This window comes from Squalius cephalus (assembly GCF_949319135.1).
Source record: "Squalius cephalus genome assembly, chromosome: 21".
In the NCBI taxonomy this organism is placed as follows: Eukaryota; Metazoa; Chordata; class Actinopteri; order Cypriniformes; family Leuciscidae; genus Squalius; species Squalius cephalus.
The window spans coordinates 17092283-17105383 of record NC_137142.1 but is presented as its reverse complement, the minus strand read 5'-3'; the positions used below and the strand labels follow the sequence as shown (position 1 = coordinate 17105383).

Genomic DNA, 13101 nt, shown 5'->3' with positions numbered 1-13101 from the left:
ACTATACATCTGAACTAAACATCTAATTCAGAGTGAGGCATTAGAGTTTTCAAGTATAATCTGCAGTTATATACTACAGTAGCTGCTGTACGTGCAGAAATGTATATATTCATGTAGTCATTTCTCACTGTTCTCACGCCCATTCTTTTCATCTCTATTCCCATTTTAACTGCTCCCCTTTTAAACCCCTGATTCGAATGCCATCCTCAATTTATAATGTCATAGCTCTCATGATAAATACAATAAAACATTTAATAAGACCATTAGCTACGTGTCAGAGTAAAGATCTTAATCAATGTAAAGTTCAGGGCTTTAAAGAATTGATCTGGACGTTTTGTAATGAGAGGGAGATTGTGCGGCAGATAGAGGGGAATGGCTTCTATTATTCTGCCTGTCAGGGTGAAGCGTCGTCCCCAGGGCCCTGCTGATAAACATGCTGGAGAGCTGGGCAGAGTAGCCTTCATCCGCCGCCACAAACAATGCAATCAGTATGATACATTTTTTAAAGGGGGCCGGGGCTGACAACACACTGGAGCTTGAACTGTAAAATTCAGGCCGTGGACAGAATTAAAGTGACATGTCGGTGCGCTTGCAAGAACTGCTTACTGTCTATTTGTTCCTTCTCTACTCTTATTGTTTTCTGTTAAAACGTCTCACTCGAGATGTTTGTTCTCGTGCATTCCTGGAGAGCTAGAGAGATTTATATTTTCTTCCTGTTGTCTTTTAAGTGGAATACCATTTCTCTCTGCACTTTTTTTGCAATTTGTTAAGATTTACACCATATTGTCCACTCTTTTTTCTGCTATTATTCTGTTTTATTTACATTTTATGCATTTATTTATCATATTAGTATTTATTCTATCATTTTATTTGATCCATTTATAATGCAAATTGCAAAAAAACATTACAATAAGGTCTCATTAATTATTTAATGTTTTAGTTATAGCATTAAAGGGATACTTCACCTCTGGGAAGATGAATGTGTATTTAAAATAGGTCATTTAAGTAGAAGAAATGTGAAGAAATTTTTGAATTTGGAGGTTTCTAGACTGAGAAAAGCCAGAAAATGTATTTTTGGCTTATGTGGATGAAAGACAACAACTCCCAGAATGCACTTGCTTCGCTGCCTTAGGAGGCCACGCCTACCGGTAAGAGTGCGCAGTTGAAAACAACAAGGCTTAGCCTACGTGATGAGTTTGCCAGGGATCTCTAGAGATCGCCCAAAATGTCCGGGATTCGGCTTTTGCGTTCTACAGTTGCCATTCATCATGTTTACCGTGGCGAGCAGGACGAGGCTGACGGCCGCGGGAGAACGGCGCGAGACCGGTGGCGTCATTACTGTGACGCGCCGGGTCTCGCATCTCTCACGGAGGTGCGGGAATTTTCTTAGCAAGGGTAAAACGCACATCAAACGATCACTTGTTTAGCGTTCATGTAAACACTACATTCAGATTCACCAATCGGTGAAACCAAACAAAAGGTGAGCTGCATGTAAACAATGAATGGCGACCGCAGAACGCAAAAGCTGAATCCCGGACATTTTGAACGATCTCGCCCGCCGGACAAGTCCGGGAAAAGGAGGATGGTTTTCCCTACTTACTCAGCTTTCTCCTACTATTCAGCTTTCTCCACAGAACAAGAGCCTGCAAGCTTAGCTTCCAAAGAAAGACGGCTGACACTGTGTACATTCTGTGAGTGAGATCCCACCTCCTATGGGCGGGCTGAAAACATGCGGAACAACGCCATCTACTGGCTGTAGTCTTTAGCCTCTGGCCAGAAAATCCTCCGATGACGCAAAATGACGATTTTTGCGTCATTGGAGGATTTTTTCCAGACAAAAAATACATAAATCTCTCCTCTCAGGGGGATATGAGGGTGGAAAGTACGGTAATTCGAAAATACTACAGGTTTTCTACTAATACAAAGCTTAATGCTAAATCCTGAAGTAACCCTTTAACAATGAACAATTTATCCATCCATCTTCTTCCGCTTATCCGGGGCCGGGTCGCGGGGGCAGCAGTCTTAAGCAGAGATGCCCAGACTTCCCTCTCCCTAGACACTTCCTCCAGCTCTTCCGGGGGGACACCGAGGCGTTCCCAGGCCAGCCGGGAGACATAGTCTCTCCAGCGTGTCCTAGGTCTTCCCCGGGGTCTCCTCCCAGTGGGACGCGCCCGGAACACCTTCCCAGGAAGGCGTCCAGGAGGCATCCGGAACAGATGCCCGAGCCACCTCAGCTGACCCCTCTCGATGTGGAGGAGCAGCGGCTCTACTCTGAGCTCCTCCCGAGTGACCGAGCTTCTCACCCTATCTCTAAGGGATCGCCCAGCCACCCTGCGGAGAAAGCTCATTTCAGCCGCCTGTATCCGGGATCTTGTCCTTTCGGTCATGACCCAAAACTCATGACCATAGGTGAGAGTAGGAACGTAGATTGACCGGTAAATCGAGAGCTTCGCCTTGCGGCTCAGCTCTTTCTTCACCACGACAGACCAGTACATCGACCGCATTACTGCAGAAGCTGCACCGATCCGTCTGTCAATCTCCCGTTCCATCCTTCCCTCACTCGTGAACAAAACCCCAAGATACTTAAACTCCTCCACTTGAGGCAGGAACTCTCCACCAACCTGAAGTGGGCAAGCCACCCTTTTCCGACTGAGGACCATGGCCTCGGATTTGGAGGTGCTGATTCTCATCCCAGCCGCTTCACACTCGGCTGCAAACCGTCCCAGTGCATGCTGAAGGTCCTGGTTTCATGAGGCCAACACGACAACATCATCTGCAAAGAGCAGAGACGAAATCGTGTGGTCACCAAACCTGACACCCTCTGGCCCCTGGCTGCGCCTAGAAATTCTGTCCATAAAAATTATGAACAGAACCGGCGACAAAGGGCAGCCCTGCCGGAGTCCAACATGCACCGGGAACAAGTCTGACTTACTGCTGGCAATGCGAACCAAGCTCCTGCTCCGGTCGTACAGGGACCGGACAGCCCTTAGTAAAGGACCCCGGACCCCATACTCCCGGAGCACCCTCCACAGGCCGCCGCGAGGGACACAGTCGAATGCCTTCTCCAAATCCACAAAGCACATGTGGACTGGTTGGGCAAACTCCCATGAACCCTCCAGCACCCTGTAGAGGGTATAGAGCTGGTCCAGTGTTCCACGGCCCGGACGAAAACCACACTGTTCCTCCTGAATCCGAGGTTCTACTATCGGCCGTATTCTCCTCTCCAGTACCCTGGCATAGACTTTCCCAGGGAGGCTGAGAAGTGTGATCCCCCTGTAGTTGGAACACACACACCCTCCGGTCCCCCTTCTTAAAAAGAGGGACCACCACCCCGGTCTGCCACCCCAGAGGCACTGTCCCCGACCGCCACGGGATGCTGCAGAGGCGTGTCAGCCAAGACAGCCCCACAACATCCAGAGACTTGAGGTACTCAGGGCGGATCTCATCCACCCCCGGTGCCTTGCCACCGAGGAGTTTCTTGACTACCTCTGTGACTTCAGCTTGGGTGATGGACGAGTCCACCTCTGAGCCCTCAGCCTCTGCTTCCTCAATGGAAGACGTGACGACGGGATTGAGGAGATCCTCGAAGTATTCCTTCCACCGTCCAACGACATCCCCAGTTGAGGTCAACAGCTCCCCACCTCTACTGTAAACAGCGTTGGTAGGGCACTGCTTCCCTCTCCTGAGGCACCGGACGGTTTGCCAGAATCTCTTCGAGGCCAGCCGATAGTCCTTCTCCATGGCCTCACCGAACTCCTCCCAGGCCCGAGTTTTTGCCTCCACAACCACCCGGGCTGCAGTTCGCTTGGCCTGTCGGTACCCGTCAGCTGCCTCAGGAGTCCCACAAGCCAACCAGGCCCGATAGGACTCCTTCTTCAGCTTGACGGCATCCCTTACTTCCGGTGTCCACCAGGGGATTGCCGCCTCGACAGGTACCGGAGACCTTACGGCCACAGCTCAGAGCGGCCGCTTCGACAATGGAGGTGGAGAACATGGTCCACTCGGACTCAATATCTCCAGCCTCCCTCGGGATCCGGTCGAAGCTCCGCCGGAGGTGGGAGTTGAAGATCTCTCTGACAGGAGACTCGGCCAAACGTTCCCAGCAGACCCTCACAGTACGCTTGGGTCTGCCGAGTCTGTCCAGCTTCCTCCCCTGCCATCGGATCCAACTCACCACCAGGTGGTGATCAGTTGACAGCTCCGCCCCTCTCTTTACCCGAGTGTCCAAGACATACGGCCGCAGGTCAGATGAAACGACTACAAAGTCGATCATCGACCTACGGCCTAGGGTGTCCTGGTGCCACGTGCACTGATGGACACCCTTATGCTTGAACATGGTGTTTGTTATGGACAAACTGTAACTAGCACAGAAGTCCAATAACTGAACACCGCTCGGGTTCAGATCAGGGGGGCTGTTCCTCCCAATCATGCCCCTCCAGGTCTCACTGTCGCTACCCACGTGGGCATTGAAGTCCCCCAGTAGAACGACGGAGTCCCCGGTTGGAGCACTTTCCAGCACCCCTCCCAGAGACCCCAAGAAGGCCGGGTACTCTGCACTGCCGTTTGGCCCGTAGGCACACACGACAGTGAGAGACCTATCCCCGACCCGTAGGCGCAGGGAAACGACCCTCTCGCTCACCGGGGTGAACTCCAACACATGGCGGCTGAGCTGGGGGGCTATAAGCAAACCCACACCAGCCCGCCGCCTCTCACCATGGGCAACTCCAGAGTGGTGAAGAGTCCATCCTCTCTCGAGGAGTGTGGTTCCAGAGCCCAAGCCGTGCGTAGAGGTGATCCCGACTATCTCTAGTCGGAACCTCTCAACCTCACGCACAATCTCAGGCTCCTTCCCCGCCAGCGAGGTGACGTTCCACGTCCCTAGAGCTAGCTTCCGTGTCCAGGGATCGGGTTGTCGAGGCCCCCGCCTTCGACTGCCGCCCGATCCTCTTAGCACCGGCCCCTTACGGTCCCTCCTGCAGATGGTGAGCCCACGGGAAGGCGGCCCCACGTCGCTCCTTCGGGCTGAGCCCGGCCGGACCCCGTGGGGGAGGCCCGGCCAACAGGCGCTCGCATACGAGCCCCAACCCCGGGCCTGGCTCCAGGGTGGGGCCCCGGCTGTGCCATACCGGGCGACGTCACGGCCCTCTGTTTAGTTTTCTTCATAAGGGGTTTTTGAACCGCTCTTAGTCTGACCCGTCGCCTAGGACCTGTTTGCCTTGGGAGACCCTACCAGGGGCATATAGCCCCGGACAACATAGCTCCTAGGTTCATTCGGGTACTCAAACCCCTCCACCATGTTACGGTGGCAGTTCAAGGAGGGGTGAACAATTTATTTACTGTAAGAAATAAAAATGAACAATTTATTTCTTACAGTATTTAATCATTTTTGTGAAGGATAGTTAATTAAAATTGAATTGTTTATTGTTAGTTCATGTTAGCTCAGGAGTCAGGACTATTAAAAATATAACAACTTTTGATTTTAATAAGGTATTAGTAAATGTTTAAATTAATATTAGCTGAGATTAATACATGCTTTAGACGTATGTTTCATTGTTAGTTTGTTCAGAAGTTTACTAATGTTAACAAATGGGACGTAATTGTAAAGTGTTACAAAAAATTGCATATTGTGTCATAAAGCACAATATATGTGTGTTCTGCATTTCGATTATTGGATAGACTGGTCAGTTCACTGCTCATTTTCAGTCAAGCACTTGCAGTTGTTGAGAGGATATCGAACTCTTCTGTTAGACTACTTGAAGGAGCAGCAGTTGGTCAGCCGTAAAAGTGGTGATTGAGTGTTAATCAAGATCATTGCACCAGTGGCTCTGTCTGTTACTGGCCTTTGTTCTCTAGTGTTTCTCTGATGTTCCCCTGAGTCTGTCTGTCATTCTCATGAACCATGACGGTGTCTATCAGCATCACTAGCTGGACCTGCATGTGTTATGGAATATTGGATTATATTGGAATGAACATACACATTTTTTATGTATTAAAATAATTATGCAAACTCTACAGTTTATTTATTGAACTAATTATATATGGTACTGTATAACAGTGGCAGTGGCAGACGGACCGAGTGTTTGGAAAACTTGTTATTGGAGACAGAAATAATCTGTTTTGACTATAATACATGTTATGGAATATTGGATTGGATAAATATATAGAGAGTGAGAGTGGGATTTACAGGTTCACTTATGTAAGGTTTAATTCCAAGGGTGGGGAATGCATGGAAAAGGTAAAGGTTATGTAAAGTTGAATTTAGTGTAGCAGATTGCTCTTTTAAGACTTATTGATGAATATTAACTTATTTTTGTTGAAGATGTCAAAGAATGTGACCAAGGAGTTGAAGCAGTGTTACTGTCAGTGAGAAATTGTGATTTATACTCAGTAGCTCCTTGAACAAACACAGAGGATAAGACTGTGGCCGATGGGTCATCTCCTCGGCTCCACTGCTTTTAGCAGTGTGTTTCCATGGCAACCCGCATGCTCTGCTTCAGCCCGAGGATGGACGTGAGAACAGATCTGTGATTATGAGCAATCAGAGCCCCTACATGCACACATGACAGAAGAGTTGGCTATGCCAAGTGTCCCAGTCCAAGTCATGGTGCGTCCTGTCCAAATGGCTTTGTTTCCTTAGTGGATACACTTAATTAAAGGGATTTAAGATCTACTTTGAGATTCCACCTTCTTAAAGTGGATATTTCCTTTATTAGATGGATGACCTGGAGGTGTGCGTGCAAATAAGGGGACTTTTGGAGGCTTTTAGAAGGTTGTATCAGTGGTTCATCTGTACCAGTTTAGTTCCAACTCTAATCAAACACACCTGAACCAGATAATCAAGGTCTTTGTGTTCGCTTAAAAATTATAGTTAGACATGCTATGGTTAAAGAGGTTTGAAATAAACTTTAAGAATATCGTCAAACATGATCGCGATTTATTTTGCTTAGGAATGGGTCAACATGTTTGATTTGTCATCCAACTACCAGCTAGTCAGTCAGTTTTTTGGGGGTAACACTTTACAATAAGTCCTTATTGAAATAAGCCCCAACATAAAATAACACTGCGCAATATTTTTTTCTCTAAATCACACTATTGAGAGTTGTGCTTAATATTCATTAAGGGCTAAGAACCCAGTATGGGGTGTGTTTCCCAAAAACATTGTTGGCCAACTATGGTCGCAGGTTCCGTTGAATTGTATTGGTAACAACAGAACTTGTGATCATAACACACCCCTGATCAGTGTCAGGCATATCCCTAAACTAGTCTAATTATACAGAACTTCTTTAAGATCGACTTGTCATTCATTCACCCAACCAAGTACTCTGCTACTCTGATCAAACATATAGGCTATGGTACTATACCACTCCATAATGTGACATAACAAGCATAGAAATGCAGAAATTGCATGTAAACGCAGACCCACACAGCAATTCATTCAATTAAGAGCTACTCTTAAACCTAGTGGGAGTTCCAGCAAAGAATGTGCGTTTGTTATAAATAACAATAATACTCTTAATAAACAACCAGAGGAACACAAGAGGAAATGATTGATTAGAGAAGAGCGATTGCAGTGGAATTGGTTCCCTTGTGACCAATTTCAACATGCTACTGCAAGCAAAACACGAAACACAATAAGCAGGCAAAAGCAAGAGGGCCTTGAGCCTGATTCGGTCCTAATGAACTGACAGATCAGAAATAATAATCCAGCCACAGGACCATAAGTCACTGCAGAGGTGTAATAATGTCAGCCTTGTTAATTAAGGCAGCGGTTTGATATAAATGCACCAGAGTAATATATATAAACAAGTGTTGCTAGTCATGGTTGCAATGGCGTAACTGTGTCAAAGCTAAATCAAATAGTGAGTTCTGGGCTTCTGCTGTTGTGTATCCTGCTGCACTATGAAGCTGTTATTATCACCTCCACCATCTGTGATTAGTCAGACATACCAGCTATGTGTTTTTGCTCGCAGAACTCAATACTGAGACTTTCTCAATACTCAATACCTTCTGCTCTTTACCTATAATTGAGTTTTAGAAATTGTACTTCCATGAATATTATCCTTATTGAGTATTCGATCAATGTGTGGTCATGTAAAGCCAATAGATGTGCATGTTCTTATATGTAATTTTCTGATGACACTTTATGCTCTATTGAGCCAGAGAGCTGAAAATACAAACATGCTGGATAACATCTAATGGGTTTTTATCTGTTGCTAAGGGCCAAACTGGGAATTATTGGATTGTATTTAATTGGACATTTGTTAACTGATTTTGCTGATATGGTGTGAATGTTTTTGAGAGAGGACATTTGCCTTTAGAATAATTTGGTACATTATAACAAGAGGACAGCAGATATAATGCTGCAATAATAATAAATTCAACACACAGCAAAAAAATGTGTGAATGTAGACATTTGTACTTTCATAATGTCAGTTCTGAATGAAACAAAATATTTAAAGAGAAAAATATAGCATAGGACTTGATTTTATATCCATCTGTTTTGATTTCATTGGTATAAGTGGACATTTCAGAATAAATAAATTATATAAGGAATAAATATATTTTGATTTGTTGTTGTTTTTTTAGTAGCCCTAATATCACCAGAATGACATTCCAGTATGTTGGCCTGGCCAGTTATTGCATGCTGTTGTGTATATATGTTTTGTAAGCGTATCTTTATTGAACCCCGCGGGGACTCAGGGGACTACATTGTGTTGAGCCGAGCAGCGCTCTAAAAATGGCCCTACTCTGCTGCTCATCATGGGGAATTGGAGCCCAAGCGAGATGTACACCTGGAAAGGTCAAAGCTTTAGTGAAAGACTCAGCTGAAATATTGATATTGACAAGCGGTATTTTGACACAACCCTGTAAAATAATAAACAGCTAAACAAAGATCCTCCTTTCTGATAAAAACGAAAAAAAACGAAAGAAAGTACCAAACCAGCAGATAAAATAAGCTTGTACATTCTGGAATCAGGTGCGTATGCTGCATAATGCCGCATCATCTGCCGTACGGCAGTAAGTTATGGTTTATAATCAGAGGTACACAGCTTGGCGGGAGTCTCATCTGTTACTCATTGAAAAGCTCAACTGCCTTTGATTTGTACAGCTGTCACCTGGAATTATATCGCCATTGTTTTGTGTTGTTGTTTTGTCTCTAATGTTCTGTTAGCAAACCATTATTCCAATTGCAGTCTGTTTTGTGCCAAAGCTCTCACTGCAGCACAAAAGCTTATTTGATATGGAAAATACCTACTTTTAGCACTTCAAACATTTTTAAAACAAAGCCTTATTAGCAGCCTTTAGAATGTCATTAAACAGCAACAAACGCCGATCGCACCGGCATTCACACCTTTTTAACCCTCACTTTAATTTCGAACAGTTATTCCTCTTCTAATCTAGATTCAAACAAACGGAAAAGATAGGGATATTTGCATTTTTCATAATGCTGCATTAACGCAGTGGTCACACTTTGTTTTTTTGTGATAAATGCTACGCTAAAGCACAGATTCAGCTGGTTTGTGGAGACAAATGAGAGCTTTGAATAAATATCTCCTCTTTACTGTTTATTAATATACTAAAAATGATGAATGTGTAACGGGGCACGTGGAACGCGGTCGTATGGAAAAATGATGGTTGTTGCGGCTCTAAACCTGCTCTTGAGTAATACATCTGGTGCAAAGTGCCGCAGAGCCAGACCTATTACAGTATGGTAAGTTTTTAATCTTTTAAAAAATATGGCCATAAATATCAGAGATGTTCTTTTTCTCCCTCAGTCGCTCTGGTCTTTTTTGTTCCACGGTAGAAAACTCTCATGCACCTGTTCACAAAATGATATATAATTTATCAGCGAATACAGAGTCACAAATAAACAGCCCTAAATAAACAAGACCTTGATTTACATCACTTTATTCATTTTTGTTTTTAATAAGAATTCAGGTAATCAAGGACATTTTATTGTCACTCCATAATTTCAGGGCAACAAATGAGGTATCATCACATAACATCTTGACAAGAATATGGGTATGTTAACATTGCTTGTGATATAGGGCCAGAAACATACACAAGACAGATTAATTGTACCACATTAATATATGTCCAGATTTCAGAACTTGACCCTACATTAGTCTCAATCTATTTGAGTATAAAGTTTTCATTTACTTTTAATTCATTTGGACCATTTTATTTATGACCCAATATATAGGTTCCAAAATGATGTTTTTCCAAATAACACATTAACACAAATTTTAAACACATTTCATATGTTGTTCTACAAAACATGCATTTGATCGCTGTTGGTCTTAAAGGGGTAGTTCAGCCATAAATGAAAATCTTGTCACTATTTACTCACACTCGTCATTTCAAAGCTGCACTTCAAAATATAGTACAGCTTTGTATAAATAAAATATATTTTGAAGAACAATGGGTTCCATACAAGACTGAGTCTGACTGACGTTCTTGTATGAAAAGAAAAAAAAGTCAAATAACAAGATTGTCATTTGGAGTCTTGTATGGACTCCATTGTTCCTCAAAATATATTATTTTGTTTCAAAAGTCAAGAGGTTCAGTTAATGATGACAGAATATTCATGTTTGGGTAACCTGTCCATTTAATGCAAACTGACTCCTGCTTTGCTCAGATATGTTCTGTACATTGAGTTTGTCTTTGCGCCTGAGTCACATTATAACCTACATTTCACATAATAAATAAAGTGCATGAGATTTTGAAATTGAATGTAGAGATGTAACCTACAGTCCAAATATCTTGACCAATTCAGGTGTATTTAAATCTTTCATTCAGTCAATCAGGTGCCAAACTCATAACTGAAATGAGGCAAAAAGACACTTTGGGATCGTCATGTTCACCTGTACTGTGAACACTTGCCAAAGTGTGTCGTTCTGCATCCTAGTGTGTTGAGTTTGTAACTTTCCTCAGAGATTGTGACAGTCAGAGCTCCATCACTAAAACAGATCTGAACATTTCCCAGACTCCAAGTGGCTTCAATCCTAGGCCTGTTTACCCTTCAGAATGATCCAGGATATTGTAAAGGCCATGAGTGGATCAATTATAATTTTCAGGAGTATTGAATTACTGTGCACATTTTCTGGATACATCATACAGACTGATGCACATTTCCCAAAGGCTATCTCTCCTTCAGCTATTATATATGTCCTGACACCCTGAAATATGACTGTCCTTTAACTCTTTCCTCGCCAGCTTTTTTGAAAAATGTTGCCAGCCAGCGCCAGCATTTTTTATCCTATAAGTTTCATAGTCCCCCAAATATTTTGTTGTATGAATATTTGGACATGCAATATATAAAAAGAAAGAACAGATCCTCTGCTTTTAAACAAACATACAAACAAACAAAAAGTTTTATTATAGCTTCATGCATTTTTTTAATCAACACTTGAATGTGGGTAAGTTTCATAAAAAAGCAACATTTTGAACAAAAAGCTGAGAAAAACTTGTTTTTGTCAAAGACTACATCCAGATCGGATTCAGAATGGTGATCAAAACACCCATTAATACATATTTGATGTTTGATGTAAGCCTACATTAAGCAGTTTTTCCCACAGGCTATTAATGAAACATTTGGCATTCACTAAACATCAGATTTCTCAAAATCACACCATTCATGCAATAGATTTTCATAGAGTTGGCTTTTAATGAAATTAAATTGGGACAGGAATTGTAAAAATAGGCTGAAAAATGTAAGGTTGGGCTCATTTCATTGCCTACCCCTCTGAATTACGTACATTCAATTACTAACTCCTGTTTGTAAGGTGGTTTTCTCATTCTTGATTGGTTTGGGTCACAATTTATGTGATTTTATATTAATTTAATTTCAGAGTTCGCTTACCTTTTCCTTTTTTTTTTCTATTACAGGCGTTTCCATGCATATCGACAGGAATTTATGGTAAGCAAAATGTCTATTCATCCTCCAAACCTTTTCAGTGTATGTGTTTGTGTGTGATTCTGAACATGTGCATGAAAAAGCATGTGTGCAGTTTAGATAGCAACTTACATTAATGCTCACTCTGTGTGTGTGTGTAATGTACGGTTAAAAGAGCTGATGATGAACAAATTACCTCTATAATCTTATCATGTCTTTGAACTCTCCCGGCATTACTTTCAATTTCAAAAGTTGATCTTGTTTTTTATAAAAAAAGATGTATGTTTGAATGTGCATTTCTGCATTGTGAGTGTGTGTGTGTGTGCACGCGCATTAGGGGTTATGTACTCTATCTTTCAAACTTTTGTGGGTTGGTATGATTTTTTTGATGTTTTTGAAAGTCTTATGTACACCAAGACGGCATTTATTTGATCGAAAATACAATAAAACATTAATACTGTGAAATATTATTATATATATTATTATTATCATTTTCTGTTTTAATATATTTTAAATGTAATTTATTCCTGTGATGGCAAAGCTGAATTTTCATTACTCCAGTCTTTTCATTACTCATACTTCAGTGTCACATGATTCTTCAGAAATCATTATAATATGCCGATTTGATGCTTAAGAAAGATTTATTATTATCACTGTTAAAAACAGCTGATAACAGCTGCTTAATAATTTTGTGAAAACCGTGATACATTTCTTTCAGGATTTTTTTAAACATATTTTATGAAAAGATCAGCATGTATGTGAAATATACATTTTTAGTAACATTGTAAAATCTTAACTGTCAATTTTAATCAATGTAATGCATCCTTGCTGAATAAAAGTAAAATAATTATAATAATAAATATAGCTGCAAGCAGCAATTATCAAGGCCAAGCACAAGAAGGAACAATGTTGACATGAAAGCATGGCTGGGAGCTTCAGAAAAACTGCAACAATAAGTTATTAAAGATGTTTTTTGATTATTTTAGTCAAAATGGCTGAAAATATAATTACTGTAATATGATTAACTTGCTTATCACTTTTGACCAACATCAAATTATTATAGTGTGGTCAGTGTGAGGTGACAATGATACAAAATGTTTGGTGTCAAAATGCCAAAGCATTGCAGTTACAGCGTTAGAATCAGTTTGGCATCATGCCAACAAATTCATTGAAATATGGTATCATTGTTCTCAGCCTGACCCAAG

General features: G+C 42.2%; 1 protein-coding gene across 1 annotated transcript in view; it reads left to right on the top strand.

The window, feature by feature from the left end:
* Nucleotides 1-13101, top strand: part of macrod2 (mono-ADP ribosylhydrolase 2) — a 569941-nt gene that overhangs the window by 405292 nt on the left and 151548 nt on the right. The window contains exon 7 of the mRNA XM_079856275.1: nucleotides 11890-11920. Coding sequence (XP_079712401.1) covers nucleotides 11890-11920 — 31 coding nt within the window. The remainder of the gene's footprint in view (nucleotides 1-11889; nucleotides 11921-13101) is intronic.